Source organism: Phyllostomus discolor, chromosome 8 (genome assembly GCF_004126475.2).
Source record: "Phyllostomus discolor isolate MPI-MPIP mPhyDis1 chromosome 8, mPhyDis1.pri.v3, whole genome shotgun sequence".
In the NCBI taxonomy this organism is placed as follows: domain Eukaryota; kingdom Metazoa; phylum Chordata; class Mammalia; order Chiroptera; family Phyllostomidae; genus Phyllostomus; species Phyllostomus discolor.
The window spans coordinates 37,464,373-37,492,193 of NC_040910.2; the positions used below are offsets into that span (position 1 = coordinate 37,464,373).

General features: G+C 58.0%; 2 protein-coding genes and 1 pseudogene across 10 annotated transcripts; 2 read left to right on the forward strand and 1 right to left on the reverse strand.

Annotated features, from left to right (window-relative positions):
* The first annotated feature begins 28 nt into the window (after nucleotides 1-28).
* On the forward strand, nucleotides 29-9,258 carry LOC114504185 (CACN subunit beta associated regulatory protein). 5 transcript variants are annotated; one of them, XM_028521906.2, is made up of 10 exons: nucleotides 29-346; nucleotides 2,078-2,191; nucleotides 2,275-2,414; nucleotides 2,665-2,729; nucleotides 3,069-3,213; nucleotides 3,442-3,613; nucleotides 3,838-3,975; nucleotides 4,470-4,680; nucleotides 5,866-6,049; nucleotides 6,931-9,258. In XM_028521906.2, the coding sequence occupies exons 2-10, from the start codon at nucleotides 2,096-2,098 to the stop codon at nucleotides 7,982-7,984; spliced, it is 2,205 nt and encodes a 734-aa protein (XP_028377707.1). In that variant the 5' UTR covers nucleotides 29-346; nucleotides 2,078-2,095; the 3' UTR covers nucleotides 7,985-9,258. The 5 variants fall into 5 exon arrangements, with proteins under 5 accessions (XP_028377707.1, XP_035888011.1, XP_035888010.1 ...); XM_036032118.1 differs by lacking the exon at nucleotides 29-346 and adding an exon at nucleotides 397-1,216; XM_036032117.1 differs by lacking the exon at nucleotides 29-346 and adding an exon at nucleotides 1,531-1,873.
* On the reverse strand, nucleotides 9,231-26,791 carry STK11 (serine/threonine kinase 11). Of its 5 annotated transcripts, none has more exons than XR_003685115.2 (10): nucleotides 25,489-26,791; nucleotides 18,873-18,956; nucleotides 17,887-17,976; nucleotides 17,022-17,154; nucleotides 16,811-16,947; nucleotides 15,704-15,831; nucleotides 13,438-13,495; nucleotides 13,156-13,352; nucleotides 10,334-12,865; nucleotides 9,231-9,761 (listed from the first exon to the last, which is right to left on the reverse strand). XR_003685115.2 is itself a non-coding variant. In XM_028521907.2 (10 exons), exons 1-9 carry the CDS (start codon nucleotides 25,776-25,778, stop codon nucleotides 10,346-10,348), a joined length of 1,320 nt encoding a protein of 439 aa, XP_028377708.1. In that variant the 5' UTR covers nucleotides 25,779-26,783; the 3' UTR covers nucleotides 9,231-9,761; nucleotides 10,330-10,345. The 5 variants fall into 5 exon arrangements, 3 of the variants coding, with proteins under 3 accessions (XP_028377708.1, XP_035888016.1, XP_035888017.1); XR_003685114.2 differs by having other exon boundaries at nucleotides 10,330-12,865; XM_028521907.2 differs by having other exon boundaries at nucleotides 10,330-10,548; nucleotides 25,489-26,783.
* On the forward strand, nucleotides 26,711-27,727 carry LOC118502328 (annotated as a pseudogene).
* Nucleotides 27,728-27,821: the final 94 nt, after the last annotated feature.

The window sequence follows — 27,821 nt, forward strand, 5'->3', positions numbered from 1 at the left end:
GGCGTGGGGAGGGGGCGCCAGGAGCGCAAGCTCCGCCTCCCCTTACCCCCCTCCCCCGCTGCCGCCGGAAGGGAAGGGGAGGCGGTGGCCAGTGCGGACTAAGCCAGACGCGGCGGCGAGCGCGGCGGGGGCGGCCGGTCGGGGACCCAGCGGCACCCAGCGGGTGGGAGCGGGCTCGTAGCCAACGCGGTCACGTGAGCGGCCCCTCCTCTCACGCCTGCCTCCTCCGCGCACCGGGCTCTCCATTCATAAATTCTTCTGCTCCGCGGCCACCGGGCGCCGGAGCCAGCCGGGAGCGCCGCGCATCTCCGCCCGCTGCCAATGGGCCGCGCGCCCCGAGACTGAGGTAGGCGCGGCGGGCCCGGGGCTGCACCGGGGCGGGCGAGGGGAAGGCCGGGACCGCGGAGCCCAGGATCACGGTCGGCTCTGGTGCCCGCCTTGGCTCGGGACCACTGTCCTTTCCCGGCAAGGCACGAGGAAGGTACCGGAGAATTCGGGGAGGGCGTGGGAGCCAACCCGCGGCGTTCTGCACCTCGCCTTCCGAGGCTGGAAGAGGGACCCCCCCCCCCGCCCCACGCCCGCGCCCTCTCGGGCCTCAGTTTACCCCTGGAAATCCATGCGGGCTGTGGCGTTTCTGCCTCTTGGCTTAGCCCGAGATTTAGATGTGCCTGGAGCCCCTCTCTCTGCCTGTCCTCGGTCGTCATCCCCGCCCCCGGGGCCGGATGTAAGCTCGGGAAACCGAGGCCCAGCGGGACCTCGGGGTCTAGCCCTTGGGGAACCTCCGCCCTCGCTCCGGTCCCCGCCCACCCCGAGAGTCCACCTCTCTTCTTCCCCCGCCTCCTGCCATCTTTTCTGGTCTCCTGTCATGTCCATGCGCCTCTGCCCCCTCCCCCTCCAGCCTGAACTCATTTCACAACCTACATATGCGCGCGCCCTACCCCCGAGGAGATGGGAACCGCGGCCAGACCCTGATCCTGAGCGTTGAGGACACCTGACTTTCGCCAACACCCACCCTATATTTGGGCCTCAGTTTCCCCCCCTATCTCGTGGGGTCAGAACCCGAAAGAGTTGGGGACACTGGAGCCTGTGTACAGGTTTCCCTTTCCTCTGGGGAAGGACCGAGAGGGAGCCCAGACTATTCAACGCTGCCGGTCATCAGGCTCCAGTTTGAGATTCCAGACTGCGCCCCTGTCTTTCCCGCTGCGGGGAGGGTCAGGTGCAATGTCTGGGCAGTCCCTTTCCTGAGTGCCGGGCCCCTCCCCGGCCTCAGTTTCCCTCAGCGTAAGGCAGGCATGGAGGTCTGCCAGCCCGAGCTGGGAGAGCCTGCTGGCGGAAGCGCCCGGCCTCGGGCTGGGCACCGGTGCGTGGGGAGGCTCGCAGCAGCCATTTTGCCGCCCAGAGCCCCGCATGAGTCGCCCTGCAGGAGGCCTCCCCCCCAGCCCCGCCCCTCCCCAATACTCCCTGGCAACCCCCCCTCCCCCAGCTCAGCCTGCTAGCTCAGTCGCCATGGGAACCAGATTCTACAGGGCTGGGTACAGATGCTCCTTCTTTGGCTTTTTCATTCCCTCTAGCGATCAGTGGAAGGGGGCCTTTAACTCCCGAGTCATGACCCTGGAGTCCCTGTGCTCAGCCACTCTGCCCGGTTCCCCTAGGTGGACTACCGGTCCCCACTAGCCTGAAGCCAGTCTCCTGGGGTGGCCCCTCCCTCTCCCTTGATGGGGCAGGCAGGGCCCTGTGGTCTCTTGGGGTGGTGGGCATGCAGGTGTAGCTGACACTCTCAGTTTCCCCATTTTCCTAGGGGTGCTTCCCCTTCCTGGGCAGGGCTCCCAGCCCAGCTACCTTGCCCATCCGGCCCCACCAGCTGGGGAAGCAGGTGATACACACACACACCTTTGTCTTAAAGATGGGGAGTTGGAGGTCCCTACTGGGCACTGATCTGAGGTGGGTGGTGGCAGCCTCTGGTTCCCCCCACCTTTCTGTGAGTCACTGCCCTGCGTGGGCTCCTGCTTTGACTCCCTGGGATGAAAGAGGGGGTGGGTGCCAGGGAGCTGGAGCTGAGCAGGCCCTGCTCCCACAGGGCCCTCCTCACATCAGAATGCAGCCCACTGCTATCATGGCCACAGCTGCCACCACTGCCACTGCAGCCACCCCGACCATGACGTGGGACAACAACACCACAGTCCACCCCACTGTGAGTGATGGGGTTAGGGAGGGAGATTGGTGGGTTGAGGCCACTAGAGTCCACAGCAGGACCTGACCGCTGCCACCCCACAGGCAGAGCCCGAACCCATCCTGGACAGCTACATGCTGCTAGTGGTGGTGATGTCGCTCTTCGTGGGGGGGACCCTTGTGGTCCTGTCTGGTGTGTTGCTCCTGTGCAGGCGCTGCTGGGAAGTCCACCAGAACTTCAACAGGTGCGTGGCCACCACCCCGCTGCCTTCTGGGGGGCCCTGGAGCGGGGTGAGTGTCTGACAGCTGGCCAGTGAAGAGCAGGCCCACCACCCCTGTGCAAGGGCAGCAGTGTTTGAGAGCGACAGGTGCAAGGGGTATCTGTGCAGGGACCCCATCCCAGCAGGTGGGATCCAGTGAGCTCAGGGCACTGCCAGTGGCACGAGCCCTTCAGGGACACTGGCCTACCTTTCTCTTCCTGTTGTCCTGCCCCAGAGCCACAGAGGAGTTAGAGAAGACCACCACCACCTACCTGGACAATGGTACCCATCCGGTCCAAGGTGAGGCCTCACCCAGGCCCTGCCCTTGCCCAGGCCCCACCCCCCCATCCACTCTCGGGCCTCCCTCCTTGGGCCTCCTGACCTTCTGTGTCTGTCTGTCTCCCCCACCAGACTGGGCGCAGCTCGATTCCGACTCATCTCTGTTTCCTTAAAGCCCACGCGTAGGTCCTCACAGGCGCATGCTGAGCGAGTGAGTGTGTGAGCGGATGAGCGAGTGCCCGCCCACCTCCCTGTCCGTCCTTGGCGGTCAGTCGGGCCCCCTCGCTCCCTCCCAGGCCAGTCCCACTCATAGTCAGCCAGCACCAGGCTCGGCCCACCCTTTCTTGGCTCTCCTCACAGACCCCGAATTGAGGGGGGAGGACCTCGAGGGCCAGGATGCAGAGACCGAGCGCTTCCTGTCCACCAGCTCCACTGGCCGCCGCGTGTCCTTCAATGAGGCAGCCCTGTTTGAGCAGAGCCGGAAGGCACAGGACAAGGGCCGAAGGTAAGGGGATCCCTGGGTGATCAGCACCGTCGGGGCTGAAGCATGGCCTCGCTGCTGAGCTCACTGGGCAGACTTGGCCTCTGCTGCAGGGCCACTCATGTTCTCCTTTCCCCAGACCTGGCAGGGTGGAGGATGGGGCCATGGAGCAGTGGACTGTGGGCAGGGGGAATCTGGCCGAGCACAGGGACCAGCTGGCTGCTCAGTGACTGGTGGGCATGCTGGGCACAGGTATACCCTGACAGAAGGGGACTTCCATCACCTGAAGAATGCCCGTCTCACCCACCTGCACCTGCCACCCCTCAAGATTGTCACCATCCATGAGTGTGACTCCAGTGAGGCCAGTGCAGCTGCCATGCCCCACCCCACTGCCCCTCCCAAGGCCAGCCTTGCCATATTCCAGGTGAGATGGAGGGCTTGGCAGCCAAACCTGGGCTTGCTGGGAGGGACCCCTACCCTTACCTGGCAGTGGCACCTTTCCCTTTCTCTGGTCTGGGCCCCTCATCTCAGGACGGGAGGGGGCTGACTGGGATGCATAGAGGGGGGCTGGGTCCAGCACACCCCCTCACCCGCCAGTGCTCTTTGACCTGTCACTGCTTCCTCCTCCACCCTGGCTCTGTCCCACAGCCCCCGGGGAAGGCCCTCACTGGCCGCTCTGTGGGCCCCAGCTCCGCCCTGCCAGGTGACCCCTACAACTCTGCCATGGGCCCTGCTGACTTCGAGATCAGCCCCTCTGCATCCAGTGACTCCGGGGAAGGCGCCTCGGTGAGGGCTCCCATGTGTCCCTTCCCTCTCCATGTCCAGCTCCAGAACAGGTCAGCCTGTGGCCTCCCATCCTCTACAGCTCCCCTTGACCCAGCCTGGTCCCTGCACAGGACCCACAGCACACAGTGGGTTCCTGCAGGCTGAGGAGGCTGCCCATGGGCATGAGCCCTGTGGGGTGGGTAGCACACAGGACACAAGCACAGCTGTCTTGCACACCAGTGTGCTCACATGTGCACAGGGCACTTTGGCAGCTGGCAGGGTGTGGTTAGGACCCCAGCCAAGTAGCAGGGTGAGCACTTCTGGACATTACCCTTGGACCCCCTCTGTCCAGGGCTGGGGAGGACAGAGCTGGCCCCTGGGAGCCTTTTGGGCAGCGTCTGGGGTAGGAGGAAGAGCTCCATGTTCCCCTCTGCAATTGGCCTGGGTGGAGTAACAGGTGGGAAACAGTGGGGAAGGGGTCCTTCCTGTCTGAGAGCATCTCTCTTCTTTCCCAGCTGGATATGGGTGCTAGCAGCACCAAACCTAATGGGCCTGGGGCTTCTGTAGGGCCCCAGGAGGTGGGCCCTGGCTCTGGGGCAGGCCCTGTCCTGCAGTTCTTCACTCGCCTGAGGCGCCATGCCAGCTTGGATGGGGCCAGCCCCTACTTTAAGGTCAAGAAATGGAAGCTGGAGCCTAGCCAGCGGGCATCAAGTCTGGACACAAGAGGTGAGCTGTAGCCCCTGGAATTGAGGGCCACGGGCCCTGCCCCAAGAAGCTAGAGTAGGAGGCTCAGAACCCAGGGTGGGAGGGGGGTCTCTATTCCTGAGGGATCTCCAGCACCTGCCCCATGCTGGCCAGTGCGTACCCTGTCCAAGGTCTCAAAGCTGGTCAGGCAGGGGCCCAGAGCCACGCACCAAGCTTATATGGGGACCCAGATGATAGTATTTTTAACTTTGCAGCCAGATTGTCTACAGTGGTGGTGGGCAGTATACAGCATGGAAGCGAGTCTGGCCGTGTGCCAATAAAACTCATTTACAACAGGTGGGGGCCCATTTGGCCACCCCTGGACAAATGACAGCAACTTTCAACACTGCAGTCCCTGGGGCACGTGGGGTCATGGATGTAGGGCTTCCTTGTCCTCGGCCCAAGGCAGGGCTGGGCAGGAGCATGGGAGGTGGGCACCGACAGCTGGAACCAGCCCTGCTCAAAGGAGCTTAGGCTAGACCAGGCCATGCCTGTGTTTGCTGCCTTGTGGAGGAGGCAGGGAGAGGAGACAAACAGTATCAGAGAGAGGGGCATGGCTAGTGACAGTGCCAGCCCCTGGTTGGGGCCTGACTCCAGCTAGCACCAGAGAGGGTGGGGTGAGTTCCAGCCTAGGTGCTCCTGGCCAGGGAGGGCAGGTCTGTCTTGCTGCCCTGTTAGAGCTCTGAGTGCAGCTTGTGATTCTTGAAGGTGACTAGAGTCAAATGCAGGTGCAGAAGCACCTAGAACCTATTTGCTAGGTGACTGTCCTCTCCACTCCTGAGGCCTTCCCACTGAAGCTTCTCCGAGGCCTCTGTGGTGAGAGGGTCTTGGCCCCTGTCCAGGTGGCTCAAGGGCAGGCATGGGGCTGGCAGGAGAGGGCTTCATCTCTTCCCTCACCCCCCTAACCTGTCCCTCCCTCTTCACACCTGCCTGCATCATACCTGCTATAGTTTAGCTGTGCCTGCCACTAGGTGGCCAGTGAAAGTCCTTGCTCTAGTCACGCCTATCTTCCCAGGCTTCTCAGGGCACTGTTGCTGCCTTGGCACAACCTCACACCTGTACAGCAAGGTGCATGCTCATCTGGCCTAGGCTGGTGCCTACAGACCTGGGGGTGAGGTGCAGGGCTGGGAGGGGCCCAGGCAAGCTGACGTGCCTCCCTCTGCACAGGCTCCCCCAAGAGGCACCACTTCCAGCGGCAGCGGGCAGCCAGCGAGAGCATGGAGCAGGAGGAGGGGGACACACCCCACATGGACTTCATTCAGTACATTGCCAGCACAGGCGCTGCCATGGCCTTCCCGCCCCCCTGCCCCTTTCTGGCCAGCCCCACCAGCCCGTCCCCCGCTCTCGGCAGGTATTTTTCAGTAGATAAAGGTGCTAGGGGTGGGCCTGTGGGCCCCTGCCTCACCCCATCATCACCCGGTAGCCCAGGGAGTGAGTTCCCCGCCCTGTCTGCAGGGCAGACAGGCAGTCGAATTCCTCCAGTGCCACTGCCCCTCCTGGAGGCTGCCTCACTAGGGCCACCTCTCCAGCATGGATCAGAGGAGGGGAGCAGGGGGAAACTGGAGAAGGGCCAAGGGGAGGGTGGGGACCCTGACGCTAGCCCCAGGGTCACCAGGACTAAACGTGTGTTCAGGCAGGGCTGCTGGGGGTTCATGCATGCCAGGGCAGTGCCCCTTCCCAGTGGAGTCCTCAGCCTGCGGGGACCCTTCCAACCTGCCCAGGTTCCTTCTCAAAAACTGTCCTGACCAGTCTCTGCAGGACCCCCTCCCCAAGCCCAAGGGCAGCTATCCTGAAGCTCGGGGCCATATCAGTGAGATAGGGGGTCGAGGGAACAGGGTGACACTCCCAGGTCTGGGTAGCGACCCCTTCTGATTGTGTATCATCCCCCTAGTTTGTTATCAATCCAAAATGGTGGGAGGGCATGAAGTGGCTTATCCAGTCACCCAGGGATAGGGGTCCTCCATAACTACAGTCACTCTTTCTGGGTGAGGAGCCACAGGTATTTGGATCACATGTAAGACACCCTGGGTGAAAAGCAGGCTCCAGGAGAGCTTGGATGTTTACCCAAAAGCATCCCCTACAAAGGAGACAGCATTTTTAAAAACTCACCTTCCGCAGAGCCTGGCCAAGGTGGAGAGTCCCCATCCATCCCTACCCTCCCTCCCTGACCAAGCAGGGTAGCCAGGGAGGGGATAGGGGGAAGGCCCTCTGACGGTTGCGCCTGGCTTGCAGGCTAGAGGTGGAGGAGGAGGCAGGCGCCATGGGAGGAGTGAGCCCTGAGCCCCCCACGGAGCGCAACGTAGGTGGTTCGGGGCATGAGCAGCAGCTGGAGTCAGACAGTGAGAGAGATGCAGGGCCGGAGCAGGCCCAAACCACCTACCGTGACATCTGGAGCCTGCGCGCCTCGCTTGAGTTGCATGCAGCCACTGCCTCAGACCACAGCAGCAACGACCGTGACTCAGTGCGAAGCGGTGACAGCTCTGGCTCCGGGGGCACAGCACCCGCCTTCCCACCGCCCTCGCCACCGCCTGTGCTGCGGTCTTCGGAGGGTGAGGTGGGAGGGCCACGCAAGCTGCTGCAGATGGACAGTGGTTATGCCAGCATCGAGGGGCGCAGCGCTGGCGATGATGGGCCTCCCAGTGCACCCCAGAAGCGTTCCTCCTCCATCAGTGCAAGCCATGCGGCTACCATGGGGGGCAGCTTCGATGGGGCCCAGGTCGAGGAGTCCACCTGGCCTCCCAGCCCACGTGCCTGGCCCCGTCGCACACCGCGCCGGGACTACAGTGTGGACGAGAAGACTGATGCGCTTTTCCATGAATTTCTACGCCATGATCCGCACTTTGATGATGCCCCGCCCACTGCTGCGCGCCATCGAGCACGCGCACACCCGCACACCCATGCACGCAAACAATGGCAGCAGCGTGGCCGGCAACACAGTGACCCTGGCGAGCGAGCCATGCATTCTGCACCACCTGGGCCCGACCCCCGCCCCACACGGGCACCTCTGCGCCGTGGTGACAGTGTCGACTGCCCGCCAGACAGCCGCACAGGTGAAGAACCGATGGCTGTCCCAGCGTCCACCATCCCTGCCATCGAGGAGGAACCTGGCAGTGGGTGCCCTGGATCAGGCCTGTGTGCCCGGCCCTCAGGGGCATTGCTGGACAAGCTGGCAGCCGGCCTCGAGGATAGACTCTTCCTGCCACACCTTGCCCAGACAGTCAGTGCAGCCCCCACACTGGCTGCTGTCACTGCAGCACCCACATCGCCAGACCACAGTCCTGCCTAAGCCCCAAGCCCCATTTTCCAGCTCCTATCACATGTACAAGGGCTCCGCAGATGGACATACCAAGGACATGAGGTCCAGGTGCACATGCACTGAGATCTCATGCACACATGTACTGCCCTGGATGCCCACGCTGCCCCAGTGTGCATGTGCCCAGTCCCCATCGGTCACTAAGCTGGATTCCTGTGTTACTTCCAGGCACAAGGACTCTGGCCCTTGTGGCCCATCTGGAGGGAATGAGGCGTATTCTCATCTTTGCACTTTGGAGGAACATACTCAACTGTTCTTACCCCAGACAGTGTGGCCTCTAGATAGTGCTAGGCTGTCATTTGCAGGAGGCACAAGCGCAACACACCCTTCCCTGGGCCAACTGAGCCTCGAGGCATGTCTGGGCTGCAGGAGCTGAGTCCACACCAGGGTGCATGCTCTAGGCCCACTGGAACATGGACTGCAGTGTACTGAGGATCAGTGGAGTGCACCGGCATTGCTGTCAATTACTGGAAGCCGTTCTCACCACTGCGTGTGTTTGCTGCAGCCCAAGCCTCCTCCAAGCAATAACCACACTACTGCTGCCCCCAGGCCTGGACAAGAACTCCTTGCAGTCCCCTCTGGGTATCTGCAACTGCCCTCCGCATGTGAGTGGGCTGCCTGCCTCACAGCCACACATCCAAAGAGCCCCAAGACTCATCAGTGTTTGAGACTTCCACAAAATCCAAGTGGCCAAGGTTTCAAGTTTCCCAAGCTTTATTTATTGCCAAAAAATGGGGCAGCTAAGCCGCCCTGCCCCGCCAAGCTTCCTGCAGTCTGTGTACCATTTAGTGATGGAATTTCTTGTTTTCTGGTTGACTATAAATATTTACTGCATACTCTTGTTCGCTCTGAGTTTTCTCTGGGGACCTAGGAGCAGAGGCCTTGGGGAAAAGGGCCAGGATTCTGCCGTCACACTTGGCCCCTGTGCTGTGGAGCTGTAGACCTTAGGGCTGAGCCCAAGAGCCTATTCAGCTTTGGAGAGGCAAGGTTGCCAGTACAAGAGCACAGAGACCCAGTGTGGCAGAAGACCCCCATGGAGGCCCAGGACCTCCATGCACTGAGAGCGAGACCTGAATACCTCGGCCAGCCCCTGCACTGTGGGACCCACGGAGGGGCCCCAGGCACAGACTCAGATGACACCTGACAGCACATCTTGCCACCCGACAATTTCCAAACACCCCTCACAACCACAGCTCAAACTGACCAGTTTTATTTTTTCTTAAAAAAAAAAAAAAAAAGGAAAAGGAACCAACCAAGCAACAAAAACAAGGCAGCCACCTGGCTCCAGAGGGCACTGGGCATGCGTCTCGGTGGGCAGGCCCATCTACCCACTTAAGTCCACCCCACTTAACTGCAGTTTGAACACATTACTAGGTGTGGGAGGTGCTGTGTAGCAAAGTAAAGAGAAGTCGGGCGAGAACCAGTAGTCTAAACGTAAAGTGCATGGCGAGGTCTGTGCGGGCCCCATGGCCTGGCCTCACCCTCCCCTGGCCAGGAAAGGGCCCAGCACGGGATTGCAAAGTCAACCGGAGGTTGTGTCCACGGCCCACAACTGGGAGGAGGCGGGTAGACTCCAGTCTCTGCTGTTCCCCAGCCACAGCCCTCCAGGACCCCCTGGCTTCCTGAGGGGTGGTCAGCACGAAGGGTATGGCAGTGGCCTTCCTGGATGGTGGGCAGTGGGCCAGCAGTCGTCGGGAAGACTGAGGAGGACCCGGGCCAATGGCATCTGGCCAGGACTCTCAGAGATGGGCTGCAGATGGACAGAAGGTGTGTCAATTTCAGGCCAGCAAATATGCTTGCATTTTCTGGGGGCATCCCCACCCTGGGGCCCACTCATAGGGCAGGGAAACTTGAGGCCCAGTCCCACAGGGCTGTCAGACACCTGACGAGGCCAGGGAAAGCTTTGCGGACTTGGGCCCCATGGCTGGGCAGCTGCTGCCTCCAGCCTACACCCCATGCCCACGTCCTGAGCAGGTGACAGGATCTCCAGCACCTCTGGGGCCTGATCCCCACTTCCTGAACTGGGGCAGCCAGGGATAGGAAGGGGAAGGAGGAACCAGAATTAGAGCCCCAGCTAGACCCCTGCTGTTCCCCACCACCCTGCCCCTGGCATTCCTCTGGCACAGGGGACCCACTTTCCAAGTGGCTGGTGTCCTACAGAAGTGGCCTCTGCCCCCAACCCTGGTAGCAATGATCACAAACTGACAGGACTTCAAAAGGCAGAACTGGACCTGGTCAGCCATGGCCACAAGGGTGACTTGGCTAAGTTCGGGCAATGCTTATTCCTGCCCACCCCTGCCATCCCCGCTGTGGCCCACCTACAGCCAACCGCCCTCACTGCTGCTTGCAGGCCGAAAGCCGACGGATCTTGCCACTGGCAGAACAGGCCTTGCGGGCAGGGTTGGAGACAGCACTAGCCCGGCGCTCTGCCCTTGATTTGGTGCTCAGCTGCGCCGAATCGGTACCATTCATGCACATGGTCTTGGACAGGCCCCAGCTCTGTCCATTCTGACTGGCCTCCTCTTCTGGGACTTGTCCTAGGAGGGGGAGGACAAGTGTAGGCTAATGGGGGCCCTGGACCAATACCACCCCCACACAGTCACCCAGTTCCCCAGGCATGACCCCACCTGTCCCACCCAGGTCTTGTTTGCAGGGGCCCTTACCCGGGTAGAAGGAGAGCTGGTCTCAAGCTGGCTAGCCAGCCAGGGCAAGACCCAGACACCTGGTTAAGGACCAGGGTCCTGGGACAAGGTTGAGAGCCTCGGCCCTCTCATCTGTTCCAAGGCCACACCTTGCTGGCACATGGGGGACCTGGGAGGGGTTGGGCTCAGGCCAGGTGTGTCTCTCCCAAAACAGCCCACTGGGATGAAGGGATCAGAGTCAGAGACCTACCATGACTCCACCCTCACCCTCGAGGTGTCCTGGGGGCCATGGGCCTGGGGCTTCACTTCTGTACTCACTGAGACAGAGGGGGCCTGCAGGGAGGGGCCCACGAAGCTCAGCCAGTGCACACCAAAACCCGGCCTACCCTCCTGTGACATTGGTGGGAAACTGCCCTCAGGTGCCTGGGGCCCCCAACTCTTTCCAGCAGAGCCCCCTCTCTGCCAAGCATGTCCAGAGCCCAACCAGTGGCTTCCGACTTGCCACACCCACCCATGTGTGCCCAGGTCAGAGCTCACCCCTCCTCACAGGATCCTGCTAGACAGAGCATGTCAGGAGGTCTCTGCGAGGATGACCTGGAGCCCAGCCATCAGCACAGCATCTGAGACCTGCCCCACTCACCCTCAAGGCACTGTGCAGGCAGCGACTGGCTGGTCCAAGGCTCACCTCTCAGGGTGGGTGGCAGGACCTCCGTGGTGTGGACAGCTGAGGGCCTCCGAGGGTGACCCAGAGTGTGACGGGTCCTGACCCCAGTACAGCCCGTCACTGACCCGCAGCAGGTCAGAAAGAAGTGGATGCCTGACATCTTAGCCCAGAGGACATTCCCAGACTGGGAATCCCCACTGGGGAAAGGCCACCCTGGCCTCTCACACAGGCCTGAAAGGTGCTTAGGTGCCAGCTGCAGGAACCTGTTAGAATCCTCACTCAGCCTTGTTAGGACAACAGACTGCCTACTGGTGTGGCTGACACCCAGGTGCTGCCAGTAAGGATGACATCCAGATGCCTGTAACCTGTCACAGGTCTCAGTGCCTCTGAGAGGGAAGACACCTCATTCCTGTTCTGTGAAGGGGAAGGAGGGGACAGAGGGTCTAAGAGGCCTTAGATCTAGGACTGGATTGCAGCCAGGTCTCCCAGGCCAGAGCACCACACATGTATCGCCTCCAGGCACTCCAGGCCCCAGGACCAACCCCACAGGAAAATGGCTAAGCCAAAGCCACAGTGACTTGAGACCCTGGGGCACCAGGTCTAAGCTGACCCTGTGGCTGGCTACAATGAGCATCATAGACCCCAGAACAACAGGATCTGGACCCTGCCCAGCTCTACCAGGGACACAGCTCCTGCGGTCCTGCCCACCCTGCAGGCTACCGCTGCACACTGGTTCTATCTACAATAAAAACCCACCACCGGACCCTGGCAGGTAGCTCAGTTGGTTAGAGTGTTGTGCTGATACCCCAAGGCTGTGGGTCCAATCCCCTGTCAGGGCACACACAAGAATCCACCAATGGCCCTGGCTGGTGTGGCTCAGTGCATTGAGTGTCAGCCTGTGAACCAAAGAGTCACTGGTTCGATTCCCAGTCAGGGAACATGCCTCAGTTGTGGGCCGGGTCCCCAGTAGGGAGCGTGTGAGAGGCAACCACACATTGATGTTTCTTTCTCTCTCTTTTCCCCTCCCTTCTCTCTCTAAAAATAACTATATAAAATCTTAAAAAAAAAACAAACCCACCAATGAATGCATAAAAAAGTGAAACAACAAATCACGCTTCTCTCTCTCTAAAAACAAAAAATCAATTTTTAACAAAACAAAAACCTACCATCAGGCTGACAGCCAGGGAGAGAACATAAGCATCACCCCCTTCCACACGCACACACATTGGGCAATCCTTTATGATGGGGACTGCAGAACCAGTCCCAAAACATCACAGAACCATGAAGGCTGCAAGGGGATACAACCAGCCACAGGGAAAACTGCCCAGCCTCCCTCCGACACCCGGACAGGGTCAGTGTGGGCCCGTGGGAGGTGCTTGGCCTGGCCCCTACAGCCCAGGTGGGCATGGTGGCTACGCTAAGCATGGAGCTCCTCCTCGAGCTCCTGTGTGCCCCCGGCCTCAGCTTCCTCTGCAGAAAGGTCTGGGCACTGGCTCTGCTGGGTGCTTTGTTCCTCTATAAGCCCTGCCTCAGACGCCTCCTCGCCACCTGGGGAAGCAAGGCCACTCGTCAGGGCAGGAGGCAGGGTCAGGAGGGCCACTGGACCCCTCAGTATGAAGTGTGGTCTGTGGAACTTATACAGGGAGAGCCTGTACAGCCTCTGCCCTCTAGGGCCCCACCTGCTCCTGTAGGGGAAGGGGTGCCAGTCCACCCACGGCTGTCTGTGCACCCCAGCAGGCCCCTGGGCTTGTGATGGCATGGCTGGGCCTGCCCTGAGGGTTTGGGGATGTTGGGGACATCCAGGCTGGGCTATGAACCACCATGGCTGCCAGACTCACCAGGCATGGTGAAGTCCTGAGTGTAGATGATGTCGTCCTCAATGTCAAAGAGGTCCTCGTCCCCTTCATCGTCAGCACAGCCGTGAAGGTCCTCCAGGTAGGGCACCACAGTCATACTGCGCCACCGGTCCTTGCAGTCCGAGCTTGGTGGGATGGGCACCGGCTCCTCAGCTGGTGGGTGCTTCTTCCGGAACCAGCTACAGAAGCCGGTACATCAGGACAGCCTGGAGCACCCAGCTCCCCATACAGGCCCCACTCAGCCAGGCACCTGGGTACACTCACCTGTGCTGCCTGATCTGCTGGATGGAAAACCTCTTGGCTGGCTCATATTCCAGCATCCCTGAGGAGGAGACCATGGGGGAGTCAGCACGGGCCCCTGTCCAGCTCTGCCCCGCCTGCCTGGTGCTCTCCAGTAGTGCTGGGCCTGTAACTGTGTGGCCCTTGCAGATCCAGGGCCCTATACTATGGGGACACAAGGGCAGTCCAGGCACCAAGGCCACATGCAGCCACCTGTGGAAAACTGCAAAGCCATAGGCAGTGTGGCTGCGAAGACAAGGAGGAGAGACTGCTTTCCAAAACGACACCAGAGCAGGCCAGGCAGGACGCAGCCCCAGCCCACAGGTCTTGGATCTGCTGTCCACATGCTTGAGAATGAGGAAGCATGGATCTACCTCTGCCAGTGTCCAGCCAGCAAAAGACAGTAAAGCTGGTGATTAGTGATTCTAGCCAGGAGCCCACGGCCCTGGAAATAGCAGCAAGAGCAGCACGTCATGGGTGTTCATGTGCCCAAGGGGCAGGTACCCTACTAGACAATTCCATATCAAGATAATCACTTGAAAAAGGCAAGACTGGCTCACAGCCCACCCAGCCAGGGTGGCAACACCACACTCAGGTTGCAGGGGACCCCAGAGCTGCGGTTTCTGCTGCCCCTACACCTTGTTCCCTGCATTTCCTGTTCCCTTCTCTGTGGGAGGACAGATTCATGCCTCCTGAGCATGATGCAGAGGGGAGAGGACAGAGAGCTAAGCTCTGAACACCCCCCAAAGGAGGGCAGGTTTGTGCTCAGAAAACAGCAGCAATTTTGGGAGCTGAGGCTCAGAGTTGAAGGTCTCAGTGTTGTGGGGACAGGAAAGGACATGGTGGTTGCTCAGGGGGCTGGGAGGCCCCTACAAGCTTCTGTTTCCCCCCTCCCTGTCTCTGTTACCAGCTCTCCACACCTTGGTACAGCTGCCACAAATGTCCCCTCCCAGCATGCCTAGGGGATCTGAAACACCAGAACTCAGAGCCAGGATGACTCTAGAACTCACAGGGACACTGCCCACCACCCCAGCTGATGGGAGAACCTCCAGGCTGACCACTCAGCTAGACCCAACTACAATGGAGGAGGCAGAGCCCACGTGCCCTAGCTGGCAGGTAGAGTCAGGGATGGGGCTTCCCTGCCTGCATCTGGGGACAGGGATGTCCTCTGCCATGTCATCACCCCACATGGGGCCATTTCAGGCATCAATGAGGGTATGGGAAGTAAAGGTCAACCTGCAAGGGACACGAGCTCATGTAGAGAAAACGTTAACTGACACTTGTCCAGGGAAGGCAAACTCACAACACCTGCCCCTCAGCAAAACTGAAACCTTTGTCATGGAAAAAGCCTGGTGAGTGGAGGTCGAGGGCCAAGCTCCGGGCACAATAGAGGGTGGGATGTTGAGTCTACAACCCCCCTGCAAAAGGCTGCTGGAGCCCATGAGCACTCTTGGGAGAGTTCATGAAGGACTGGGGATGGAAAAAAGCCAGGCCAGCCTCGATCTGGGGGCCCTTCTGAAACAGGAAGACTGCTTCCTGACTGCTCACTCCTTCCCACATTCCCAGAATAAGTAGATCAGTGTCCCCAGAGCTGGCCATTTTCCTTGAAGTCTTAGGGTGGCCAGCCAGGCCTGCACTCAGCATCAGGAGCCCAATTCCACCTTTGAAGCATTGAATGAACTTGCATGTAAGAACCAGCTTGACTCAGTTACTGGGAAACTGAAGTGTCTTTAGAGCAGCTTGGAAACATAATTTGATCTTTCCAGTTGTGCCCCAAACTAAGTCCAGGTACTGACTAAGCATCCAATAAGGACAGGATGTAACGTCAGTCACAAACCAGAGCATGACGACTAAGGGCAGAAAAAGAAGCTGAGACAGTACTGAACTGATAAATCTTACATACTGGTCACAAGCTGGGTGTGCAACATCCTCATAAAGTGTCTGATCCAAACTCACTACAGCTGGACCTCAGGCTGCCAGCTGGGGCTCCCAGCCACCTGCCCACACCTATACAGCCATGGTGTAGACTGACAGCACCACCTGCTGCACTGACAGGGAAATGCAGAGGAGAACAGTGACCCAAGCAGGCAGGCTGGGTTCCTCACCATTTGGGGAGTGGGGTGTGAGAGCATTTCCTGGACTCAGCTGCTCTCTACACCCCAAGGAGAGCCGTGCCCCCACCCACCCTCAAAAGACCCATGTCCTACCCCTCCCCAGGGCCCATGGTCGGTCACCATCCTGAGGGCCTCACCTTTCAGCAGGTCCGAGAGTGGGGGGCCGCAGTCGCCTGGGATCGTGTAGTCCCCCTTCCCGATGTTCTCAAACAACTTGTAGATGTTGTCCCCCTCGAAGGGGTACAGGCCTGTTGTGATGTTGTAGCTTCGCCCCCGAGGGGAAGGACAGAGGCCCAGTCAGTCGGGGCTTGTCCTGCCGCCCTGGCCCAAAACCCACCTGGACAGAACCCACCTGGCACAGAAACCTCAGACCACCCCCACCTGTAGGACCTCACACTGGGGGTCGGGAGTGACCTGGAATAAAAGGGTGGTGGCTACACCACTGAAAACACTGGAAACTACTTGACTGTACATATACTTTAAAAGGTGGGTCCCCCTGGCTGGTACTGAGTGGACTGAGCACCAACCGGCCTACAGACCAAAGGGATGTCAGTTCGATTCCTGGTCAGGGCACATGATGGGGCCTTGAGAGAGGCAACTGACTGATGATTCTCTTATGCTCTTTCTCCCTCCTTTCCCCTCTCTCTAAAAATAAATAAAATCTTAAAAAAAAAAAAAGGGTGGGTCACATGCTATGTGAGTTCTCTCAATGAAATACAAATGCCCAGCTTGCAGCTGCCCTGTAGCAGGGTGGTATACAAAGGTTCTCAACGGAGAGCTGTGCCCAAGCATCTGGAGCACAAGTACCACCACTTCAGGAGTGAACAGGGTTCCAGAGAAATCGGAAGGGCCCACCAATGCTATTATTCAGAAGTGCTCAGGGACACGCCTTCACAGGCCAGCAGACTAGTGGGGCAGAATGGGGGCAGGGGCACAGGAAGGAGGCACACAGTGGTTGGCTGAACAATGCTTTCGACTTGCTGTGTCTGAGAATTCCCAGTATGAAGCGTCAGGACAGAAGGTGCCCACAAGACAAGTGTGGCTAGGTGTCAACTGATGAGAATAAAGACAAACGGGGCACTTGACAACTAAGGGGGACAAAACCTTCAGTCCCACCCATAGGGGCTGCTAGCCCCAGCCCCATGGCTGCCCCTCGCTCAACCACCTCAAGAGGGGCAGGATCCGGAAGCCTGAAGCCCGAGCAGGGTGGGCTAAAGAGGGAGCCACAGCCCATGGTCACTTACAGGGTAACCCCAGCCGACCAGATGTCCACCTTGAAGCCGGAGAAGGTGTCTAGGCCATTGGCAATCTCAGGTGGCTGGAACGCTGGGGAGCCCTGGCTTGTCCTACACGTGTCGTCCTCAGCGAAAGGGTGCAAGGCCTATAACAGAGCCAGACAGCCTAAGGAAGTGGCCTTGGGGACTGCCCTGCCCCCACCATGTCCTTGGGTCCTACCTCGGCGACACCCAGGTCAGAGATCTTAAGTGTGCCACTGGTGGTAAGCAGCAGATTGCCCGGCTTGATGTCCTTATGCACAATGCCCTGGCTGTGCAGATACTCCAGACCATCCACCAACTGGCAGAAGTACCTGCAGGACACAAGGGCCACCTGGGGTCACTCAGCAAAACCAAAGAGGCCACAGCTTGGGAGCCACCAGGGCCAGAAAACAGAGAAATGACAGGACAGGAGGCTCCTCTGGGAACCACAGGCCACAGGTGAGGCTGAGCCACTCCTAGGCCCCCGAGGGCTTTGGTCACCCTTACCCAAGCCTCCTGGAGTGGACACAGAAGGGCTCCCCAGCTTCCTTCCTGCCTCTCCCCACCAGGCAGCCCTTCCTCACTCTCCCCATCACATCAAGGCATGTGTAACAACACCCCCTCCCCAACTACTCTGACACAGACATGGCCATATAGCCCCCCTGGAGCCCTCCCTGGGGCCAGGGACCCAGGCTCACCCTGCCAGCCTTCCACTCACGCCACAGGCCAGCTGGTCCTGCAGCAAGGAAGGGGGATGATACTTCAGGAGGGCCAGCCAGCCAGCAGCAGTCAGGGCCACTGTCAGGGGCTTCCTAAGGACCAGGAGGTCTCATAGCCTCTAGAGCAGGCATACTGGCATAGGGGATGTGCACAGAGGGGCAACCTGCCTGGGGTGCTGCAAACCAGGCCCCCCAAACTCTTGAGTTTTAAAGCACACTTGAGCCATCATTTCATTAGTAATCAGAAAAAGCTGAAACACAGAACTGAGCCTTTGAAGCCCTTGGGCCTGTGGGTGACAAGGCAGGACAGAGGGGCAGCCGTGAGGCCTGGCAGCACACACTCACCCATGAGCCTGGCACACAGGGAACCGCTTCTCGGGCACACTGTCCAACATCTCCTGCATGCCGCACACGCAGTATTCCATGACCATATACGTGCAGTGCTAAGGAAACCACAGCCCAGCCAAGACTCCACCCCAGGCAGGACCTGTCCCTGGGGAAAGCTGGGAAGAAGGCCCTGGAAGGTGCTGGTAGGAGACCACAGGCAGCCGGTACAGGAGAGACCAGAAGTGGCTGCGTGTCTCAGGCCAGTAGGAAGGGGGCTAGAGGTGCAAGGCTGCAGGGCTCGGCAGCCCAGGGTCAGGCCAAAACCCCTACTCTTGGCTGTCTCTACCACGTGGACAGAGAGGAGCCACATGCTAGGAACCCTGTCACTGCACCAGTGAGTTGGTGACAGGCACGTGTGGAAGGACATGGGACTCCTTGGAGGGACCTGAAGCCCTCATGCGCCTGCTTCCAGGAGCTAAAGCAGGGGTGTCAAACTCATGTTCACCGGAGCCCACATCAGCCTTGCACTTGCCTTCAAAGAGCTGAAATAATTTTAGAACTGTATAATTGTAAGTACCCCTTAACTGATAAGGAGCTGAAATTACATTTGAACCTTTGAAGACAACGACGAGGCTGATGTGGTCCCCAGTGAAAATGAGTTTGGCACCCCTGAGCTAGAGTCAGTCAGAGCCGCACGTTTTGGAGAGAGGAAGCCTGTCCCACTCAATGAAGGGCAAAGGCCAAAGACACTCCTGCATTCCAGAGTGATACCTCTGGCCTCAGCAGGCGAGGACCAAATACCAGGCCCAGGTGGTGTGCCCGCCATGGGGGCATGTAAACATGGGGTCACCCACGTTGAGGCTGGAAAGCGTCTTTTCTCCAGACTCAGTACTCCCACTGAAGCCACAGAGCAAACGGGGACCCCAGCTAGTTCAGGAATAACTGGGAAAACAGACGCATGGGCGTCATGACCCGTATCTGCCCACCCTGACCCCGAAGGATATATCTTCTGCTTCTCCTCATTGTACAGTACATCCACTAGCTGGATGACGTTTTTGTGCCGCAACCTCCGCAGTAGCTGAATTTCCCTGGAGAGAGGACACAGCATTAGCCAAGCCCTCTGTGCAGTGGAATGTGGAGCTTGCTCTTGGGTGCTGTGCATAGGACACGCCAGCTCTTAGGCACCAGGAAGACTGGTAGGCTCTGCCACTGCCCCTTCAGTTGTTACCAGTTTGCACAGGGACAGCTAGCTGGTGGGGCCTGGACAGGGACAATGCAATCAGGACACTTGTTATACATTTCAACTGAAGATGAACAATTTGCTTTGCAAGAGACCACACACAGGGACAGTAGAGCAAGGTTGGCATGAGTGACCATTGTGTGTGGAACTGGGCTTACAGGGGGCCCCAGAGATGGGACTGTCACACAGTAAGATGAGGCCACGCCCGTCCTCTGGCATCTCATAAGGCCTTCCTTCCTCTCCCAGCACTCTGTAGCCCTGAAAGAAAAACGACGCAACCTGCTTCGTTAGAATGGACACCAAGGCGCCACTGACAACCTGGCACACCTGTTGGCTTGTGACAAGGGCTGGGTCCAGAAATCACCCACATGTCCATCTACAGATGACATGGGCCCTCGGGAGCAGGGGCAGCAGGAACGGGGAGCCTATGGTGGAGCTCCCCATGTCTGAATGCCCAACCCCAGAAATGCCTTTCTAACCTAGGCACAGACAGCCCACAAAACTGTGTGGCTGTGTTGGGAGCAGCATCTACCACTGCTAACTGGGGGGCACTTTGGGGAACACACCCCAGGTCCTCACTGATAAAGACCCGCCCATAGTTCTGCATCCCTGCATCTGAAGATCACCCAGGACCCATCTCCTGGGCTGTGCTCCACTCTGCTCAGAGTCAGGGCGAAGTCTGACACTCAGCAGATGATAGCACCCTGTCCTCTGCAGTGAGACAGCTCGGTGCTCCTGCTGACACCAATAAAGTGTGTGCGTGCTTTTTTTTTTTAAAAGAGGGGAGCCTATCCACTTAACCTCACTGTGGGGGGAGTATTCATTTGTCCAGTACCAGGATCAAAGCACTCTGTGTAAACATGGAAGTTCCGTCACTCACCACACCAGGAAAGAATGGACATACCACCAGCTTCGCAGAGATGGGGCAGTGGGAACCACATGCCCCCAGTGGCAGAAGCGCGAGTGCCAACAGCACCTCAGGCAAGGGAACTGGAGACATGCCATCAGCATGACCTGAGCTGCCTACCACAGAAAGCAGGATGTGGCCACGAAAACCATTACTGCAGTGGCCTTGAGAGCACAGAGGAGTCTCTACCTTGTCAACCGCTCCTACGAGCTGCTTCTCTGGCCAGAAAATGAGAACAATATTTAAAGAAAAAGGAAAGGCGAAGTGCCCAGCCAGGATGCAGGAAGTAAAGGTGAGGAAGTGGTGCCTTCCAGGTCAGGCAGGCTGCCTCTGCTCCTCTGGACCTGCCCATGGACAATGCCCAAGCAAAGTGGACTGTTCCATGACTCTGATTAACAGAAGAGAAATTGAAAAGCCAGGGTCAAAGCTTTAGAGAAACGGAAGGTGGCCACCTCCATGCTGAGGCCGAAACACACGGAATAAGCAGGGGAGACAGGGCCGCGCCACAGCCACTGCTCGAACTCCCCCACCTTGCTCCCCTCCACATGGGGGGCAGGTCCAGGGCTGAAGGCAGCTCTGGCAGAGGGACACTGAGCAAGATCCCGTTACCTCCTGGTCCTTCTGCCGAGATTTCTAAACACACAGCAAGGGGCCCTCAGAGGTGGGAGAGGGACTAAAACGGGGAAATTTGCTGTAAGTGCAGGGCAACACAAACACTTGTACGTAAACATTCACAGCAGCAGGGTTCATAACAGCCAAGGAGAGGAAACAACTCAAATGCCCATTGACAGACAAATGATGAATAAACAGAATGTGTCCATCCACACAGTGGATTACTACTCAGTCACAAAAAGGAGTGAAACACTGATACTCACTACAACATGGATGGACCCTAAAAACAAGATCCTCAGTGAGAAAAGCCAAACACAAAAGGCCACACAGCATGTGACTCCATTTATGTCAAATGTCCAGAACAGGCACAGCCACAGAGACCAGAAGTGGGTTCACGGTTGTCAAGAGCTGGGAGAGAAGGATGAGGGTAACTGATGATGGAGATGGGGCTTCTTTTGGAGTGATGGAATGTTCTGGAATGGTTAGTAGTGAGGGTTCCACAATCTGTGAAAGTACTAAATGCCACTGAATTATACATTAATAGGGTGAGTTTTATGCTACATAAATTATAGCTCAATAAAGCTGTTAAAAGAAATAAACTAAAGTTCAGCCACAGGATGGATGGATGCAAGATAAAGGGCAGCATCGGCTGAGATTCCCAACACACTCACAGGCGAGGAGCCAGAATCCCACATGTACCCTGGCCCGGTGCTGCAGGCTCCCAATGCATCTCAGAGTTCTCCCCTCCCTCTCCCCTTCCCTGGTCAGGAAAGGACCAGGCAAAGAGGGAGGCCCTCAGAACATTCAGTGCAGGTGAGCCCCAGCAGATGGGCTGTGCCCTCTTGCTGTTTTTTGTTGCCCCTGGCAGCAGGCCCGTCTGGGCTCACAGTGGAATCCTTCCCAATACTGAGGGGGGCAGGCAACCCAGCAGGTACCGGGACCTTGTAGAGGCCACTTGGGACAAAAATAAAAGCCAACAAAGTCCAGGGTTCTGGTTCTCAACGTGTTAAAACCACAACTATGCAACATCCAGATCCAAGTACCTGTCAATCACTGCAAGGTGCTCCCAGTCTTGCCAGGCCTAACAGGACACTGAGTGTTTGCTCCCAGAGCTAACACCCCTCCACTGAGGACCCAGCCACACAGGGGGCAGCAGGGGAAAAGGAGGAACATCCCAAGTAGCCAAACACGTCATACTATGTTACCGTCCTAACACAGACAGCAGACACATAACAGAAACCACACTCAAAAGACAAGAGATGGCAATGTGACAGAGATGCAAGGGACCGGTGGTCTGGACACAGCTTATCATACTCATGCACGCTTCCTCTGACCCAGAAACTCCACTTCTGGCAATGTGCCCTTCATACCCTTGAGCTTGTCACACAACATGGCACAAAGTAACCCACCAACACAGCAGAGGTCCCCAGCATAGGGAGGGTCAGACCTGGCCCTTGTGGACAGAGCCGCATCCTGAGACAGGAAGGCGGGTCAGTGTGGGCTGCAGGGCAGGCCACCCCATGACTTTGTACGGTCCTGAGCAGGAGTGAAACTGTTTCACATTTCTAAACAGTTGGTGAAAAAAACACCCACAAAGACTGTAATATGATGACACATGAGTGGTGTGTTCTATGAATGCAAGATGCCATCTGTGCAGTTGTACTGGGGGTTTCCCTCAGCCCTTAGCACGACCTGCCCAGCTGGACCCACTCACCACGTGTGCTCCAGAATGTGCCCACCTGGTAGGGAACTATCTATACATGCAAGAAACCCTGTTACCCCGATAAGGAGTGGGTTCAACTCTGCCAGACACCTTTTTGGATTCAATCCTTGAAGTACTACTGCCTATTGGAAAAACAAATACATTTAATTTTTTAAAAAACAACCCTTGCTGTGGCTGAGTAGTTCACTTGGTTAGAGTGTCATCCCTATACATGAAGGTTGCAGGTTCGATCCTCGGTCAGGGCACATGCAAGAATCAACCAATTAATGCAGAAGTGGGACAACAAATTGATGTTTCTTTCTCTTTTTCTCCCTTCTTCTCACTCTCTAAAATCAATCAATAGTTTTTTTTTAAAAAAGTATAACTTAGGATATATTTACTTTTCATTAGAAAGTGCTTGGATAGGGTAAGAAAACACAAATAAAAAAAAGGAAGTGAGGCAAGATGCATTGGTATGAGAATTACAAGAAATTTTTTATTTTTACTTGATGCTTTTGGGAACTTTCTTGTTTTACAACAAGCAAGAGGCCAGACACAGACCCACAGCAGCCTTCCTAGAGGAAGCCCACGAAGGGAGGGGGTGTTCTGACCTGCCCACCACCTGGGAAAACATTGTTCTTTCAAGGGAAAACAAAAAAACAAAAAACTGGTCCAACTGAGGCTTGTCTGTAAGGTTCTGGACACTCTAAGAGAGCAGTGGCTACAGTGGAGTTTATTAAACCTTTCACAGACAAAGAAGCTTTTTCCCTTGCAGCAGGCTGGCTGGCAGCAAGGGCAGCCCGGGAGCTGACACCTGTTCCCCTGCCACCAGAGCTCTGTATTGGGTAGGCCCACCCAGTCCCCTCCTGCAGACTTGGGACAACAGAGCAGGGGCTCAAGAAAGGAGATCCAGGAGCCAGCCCAGCACTCCAAGGGAAACTGCAAAAAGGGGAACCTCCACACCCAGGTCCAGGCCCAAGCCAATGAAATCGAGCACTGGCTCTTTGCCTGCAGCTGACACCTTATGCTAATTGTCAGGTTGGCTGAGGACCACCAGCCACTGGCCTCCCTGGCCTGCTTCCCCTCTGGTCCTTCGCACAGACTCTGCAAAACTGGCTCCATGCAGCCCCAACACCGCATGCCCATGTGTTCCATAAGCTCTTGGGACCTCAGCTGACCCTTTAGGAAGCCAGGAGCAGGATGCCAGTGCTCTGTGGCTCCCAGCTGGGCTCTAGTCATTTGTGTCTCTAGTGGAGCATGAGGTAGCTCTTGAGTGGTGAAATGCCCTCTAACTTGACCTTGGTGTGTGCAAACTGCATCTCCTGAACAGGTGCCTTTATCATAAGTACATTACATCTTAGCAAAGGGGGACCCTCAGCCCAGCCCAATGTGCCCCCCATCATGGCCAGGAATGCAGACCTGGGCCCTACTGGCCCTGAGGCCCCTGACTGCTAATGGGGCGGACTTAGGTGGGTGACTAATCAGGCAAATCAATTGGTGCTAGAACCCAGCCACTGGGATGGGACTCTGGAAACCCTGCCTACCTCGGGCTGCTGCACTGGAGAGGTGGGGGCCTGGGGTGCCCGGCAGCAGGACATCAAGCAGCCAGCACCAGAACATGTCATGAACTAGTGCCAACTCCATCCAGAGCGCTCAGCCAAGCAGGGGGAGACCAGAGCCCATTCCAGGATAGATGGGGGATGATGCTAAGAGAAGCCAGGAGGACTAGGACAACTCTGGAGAGCAGGAGGGAGGTCCATTTCCGGAGCAGCACTCCAAATGCAGGAACTCACTGCCCTCAACCTGCAGTGGTAGCAATCTGGCTGCCCAAGGGCCACACTGCCCCCTGTGAACTTCTAATGAGAAAACATGACTTCAGGCCAGCAGTCAAGTGGTAGAGTCAAACTTGAGGATGAGGTGTCACTTAGGAGGGTGTCTTGCCTTTAGGGCCCTGAGACTCCCCAAGGACACCATGGCTCATGCCCAAACTCCACCTCCCAGATAAGAGACCTGGGCAGAGAACTGATCAACTGGCCCCAGGGGGCCCAGACACACCTCACCTGGTGCCCACAGGCTGGGCAGTAAAAAAGCCTCACCAAAACACTGCCCACCTTGCCCTTTGTCCCACCCACCCTGGGGCTGCTCAGAGTACCAGGCTCTGACATACCCTCTTTTCACCTCCCCCAGGTGGTTCCAGAGCAAAGGAAAACTGCTCAGCTCTCCTGCCAGTGGGAAGGAGGGAGGTGAAAGCCTAGTGGCGGTGAGCAGCACTTCCAGTACGGGCCTGGCCAGCCAGACAGTCCAAGGTCACAATCAGTCCTGCCTCCTGGCCCGTTAGATAAACCTCTTCTGGGAACCTGGAGGCTGGGAGGAGAGTGGGAGTGGGGAGGGCAGGGTTCCACCCTGGGGCAATAAAGAGGAACGCCCCCATCCTAAGACTAGCAGGAGGAGGAAGACAGGGTCCCCACTGCTCTTGGGGAATTCCTGCTGGCAGTCTGGGCACCTCCAGGATGCCTAGGGGGCACATGGCACATAATTCATGTAAAAATTTATGTAAAAAGTTCCGCAGGACACAAGCAATTCCCCTCTGTGGGTCACCAGGCCTGCAGTCAGGGATGTCTAATGTAACAGCCAAGCCAGCAGGAACTGGATAAGTCCTTGCTGCTGACTGATAAGCTGGTGCAAACAATTATTTTTGGCAACAGCAGGGTTCCCCTCCAACAGGATAAACAAATTGTTTCACCTGGCACTAGTACTGGCTGCTAAAGGGACAGAAAACCTGCCGGCCTCCAGGGCCTTTCCCGGCAGAAACTCTCAGGGCCAAACACTGGCTGGCTCCACTGGGCACCTAAGTTCTTTGTCCAGCTGGGAGAGTGAGAGGAAGAGGGGTGTACTCCTGCAGAGAACAACTTTGACACCAGCTCCCAATAGCACAAAAGCACCAGGGCCCAGCTGCAACAAGCTAGCCTGACTTCCTGAAAGTATTAAGCACGTCAACACGTTTCCTAATAAGGGGGATGCAGGAGCCATCTGCCCAGCTAAAGGGAAGGAGGGAAGGAAGGAAGGGAGGGAGGGAGGAAAGGGAAGGGAGAGAGGGTGGATGACCCTGGAGCACTCAGGGGCCCCCAAAGCTGGGTAGACCAAGAAGCTCACACTTACTTCTTCACGTTGGCTTCCCCATTGGGGATCCTCCGCAACTTCTTCTTCTTGAGGATTTTGACGGCTCTCCTGCACAACGTTTCCGAGTCCAGCACCTCCTTCACTTTGCCGTAGGACCCCTCCCCCAGCAGGTCCCCCATCAGGTACTTGCCAATGAGCTTCGCCCGCTTGCGGCGGGGCTGGTAGATGACCTCGGTGGAGTCGATGCGGTGGATGAACGTGTCCATCCCCACTGACATCAGCTCGCCCTCTGTAAACATGCCCAGCTGCTGCGGGTCTGCCACATCCATTCTGGACTCAAGATATCCGATTCGCACCACCGGCGGTCCCTTAATCCCCTTTAGGGATACCCCGGTGACAGATTCTTCTTTTTATCTCCCCTACCCCAAATTCCCTTCTCAAAAAAAAAAAAAAAAGTCAACAAAAACACAAAAGGAAAAAAAAGAGAAAGAAAACCCCTTCTTTGAAAAGAAACGATTGTACTAAACGTGAGTTCAAGAGGCGTGCCTGGTCCGAGGCCCGGGCATCCGACGGGGAGCAGCGTCGCAAGTGCGACCCGACCTGCCAACTACAGGTCGGGCCGGCGTGTCCACGGGGACCCTGGGAAGGCCGGTGGGGTTGTGAAGTGCTAGGTCATCCTCCAGGGACTTTAGACCCTCGGGCAAAAACGGACGCGGCCAAGCCAAGTCTTCTCCTGGTTGCCCATTACCAGCCAGCCACAGCCCGCGCCTGGAGCCCGGGCAGGCCCCGGAGCCTCCAAAGCTGGGCAGTTAAGCTTCGCTGGGGACCGGGGCGTCTCCGGCGGCCTCACTGTCCAAGGCTCCCCTAAAAGTGGCAGGTTCCTATCCGGCTCGGTCCGCTGAGGCCAGCCCGTGCGTGTGTCGGGAGGCCGCCTGGGGCCCTCCTGCCACAGAGCGCAACTTCCGTCGGAGCGGGCCGCCTGGGAGCCCCCAAGCGGGTCTGGGACCTCCACAAGCAGCCTCGCGGGCACCCCCCCCCCGCCCGCCGACCCAAACGGCAGCCGGCGCTCGCTCTCCGCCCCGAACGTCGTCCGCTGCAGCCCTCGAAGCGCAAAGGAGCCCGTAGGACACCGGGCAGCCGAGGCGGAACAGGCCACAGACACCGGGCAGGGGGTTCCCAAGGCAGCGGGGCCCGGGCGGCACGTCCCCAGCCGCTGCCACCGCGCGCGTGGAGCAGGAGGGGCGAGGCCGAGACCCAGCCCATGCAAGGCGGCCGCGTTGCCGCCCGGCCCCGCTGCCGCCGCCGTCCGTACCTCCACCTCACTCGCGGGCACCCGGGGCCGCCTCCCCCTTCCGCACCCAACACTCCACCGCCATCTTGTTTACCTCCCGCCCCCACCCTGCGCCGCCGCGCCGCCGCGCCGCCTTGGGCCCGTCCCACGCGAGCCGACGTGTCCGCCCGTTGGCCGGGCTGGAACGCCCCGCCCTGCTATGGACATCTATTGGGCTGTTTGGACCTAGGGGCGCCTAAGCGGGGATTGGTTCGTGCTTGGCCCTGCCCCAGGGGTGGATACTGCTCGCTCATTGGTCTGCGGAGGTGCCCTTCACGGGTACGGTAGCGGGCGTGGAGAATTAAGGCTGTGGTGCTAACCTCCGAAGGGTTTGGGGTTACGGTCGGAGGTCCGAGAGCCAACCGCCTCGTTGTAACGTGCACGGGGTAGGTGCAGTCTTCGTGGGCCAGGATGCGGCTTGGGGACCTCTCCCCCGGGATCTTTCTCGAGGCGAAGTCAAGGGCCAAAAAGTAGCCCACCTCTATCCATTTCTAGCTGCCGCAGCAAGGAGCTGCCGCCGCGTCTGCCCATTTGCGCTGGATTTCGTAAGGAACTGCTGCAGCTTTCTGATGTAGAGGAACCCGCAGACGTACAGCACCGAACCCAACAACCTGAACGCCAAAACTCCTTTAGCTACAACGGGTTGATTTACCGCAAGACGGGTGTGGAGCCGGCAACCGATGGCAAAGGTGTATTGGTCATACTGAAAAGGACATCCGGCCAGCTATACGGATCACCATCAACAAGAGTGCCCCGGCCACTCTGAGCAGCATCCAGCACATGATCCGCAAGAACAGGTACCGCCGGATCTGCGCAAGGCCGCAACTGCAGGGCCAGCACCTTCCTGCACAGCCAGAATCCCGTGATTGTTAAGTGGAAGCCGGCCACCCCACCAAGAGCTCCTGAGCAGCCCCCTTCCCTCGGAGCAATAAAAGTATAAACAAACTTAAAAAAAAAAAAAAAAAAAAGTAGCCCAAAGTGACCAAGGCAAAAAACCTTGATTAAACATAGCTGGGGCCGGAGGGTGATCTGCCCTCAAAGA

What these genes read in the sequence shown, in the direction of transcription:
- LOC114504185 (XM_028521906.2), top strand. Translation starts at nt 2,096, where the DNA reads ATGCAGCCCACTGCTATCATGGCCACAGCTGCCACCACTGCCACTGCA. An exon ending in ACACCACAGTCCACCCCACT is followed by an intron (nt 2,192 to 2,274) that starts GTGAGTGATGGG and finishes GCCACCCCACAG; the next exon opens with GCAGAGCCCGAACCCATCCT. An exon ending in ATCAAGTCTGGACACAAGAG is followed by an intron (nt 4,681 to 5,865) that starts GTGAGCTGTAGC and finishes CCCTCTGCACAG; the next exon opens with GCTCCCCCAAGAGGCACCAC.
- STK11 (XM_036032123.1), bottom strand. Translation starts at nt 25,778, where the DNA reads ATGGATGTGGCAGACCCGCAGCAGCTGGGCATGTTTACAGAGGGCGAG. An exon ending in GGGGAAGCCAACGTGAAGAA is followed by an intron (nt 17,155 to 25,488) that starts GTAAGTGTGAGC and finishes TGTGTCCTGCAG; the next exon opens with GTACTTCTGCCAGTTGGTGG. An exon ending in CTGACCTGGGTGTCGCCGAG is followed by an intron (nt 16,948 to 17,021) that starts GTAGGACCCAAG and finishes GCTCTGTTATAG; the next exon opens with GCCTTGCACCCTTTCGCTGA.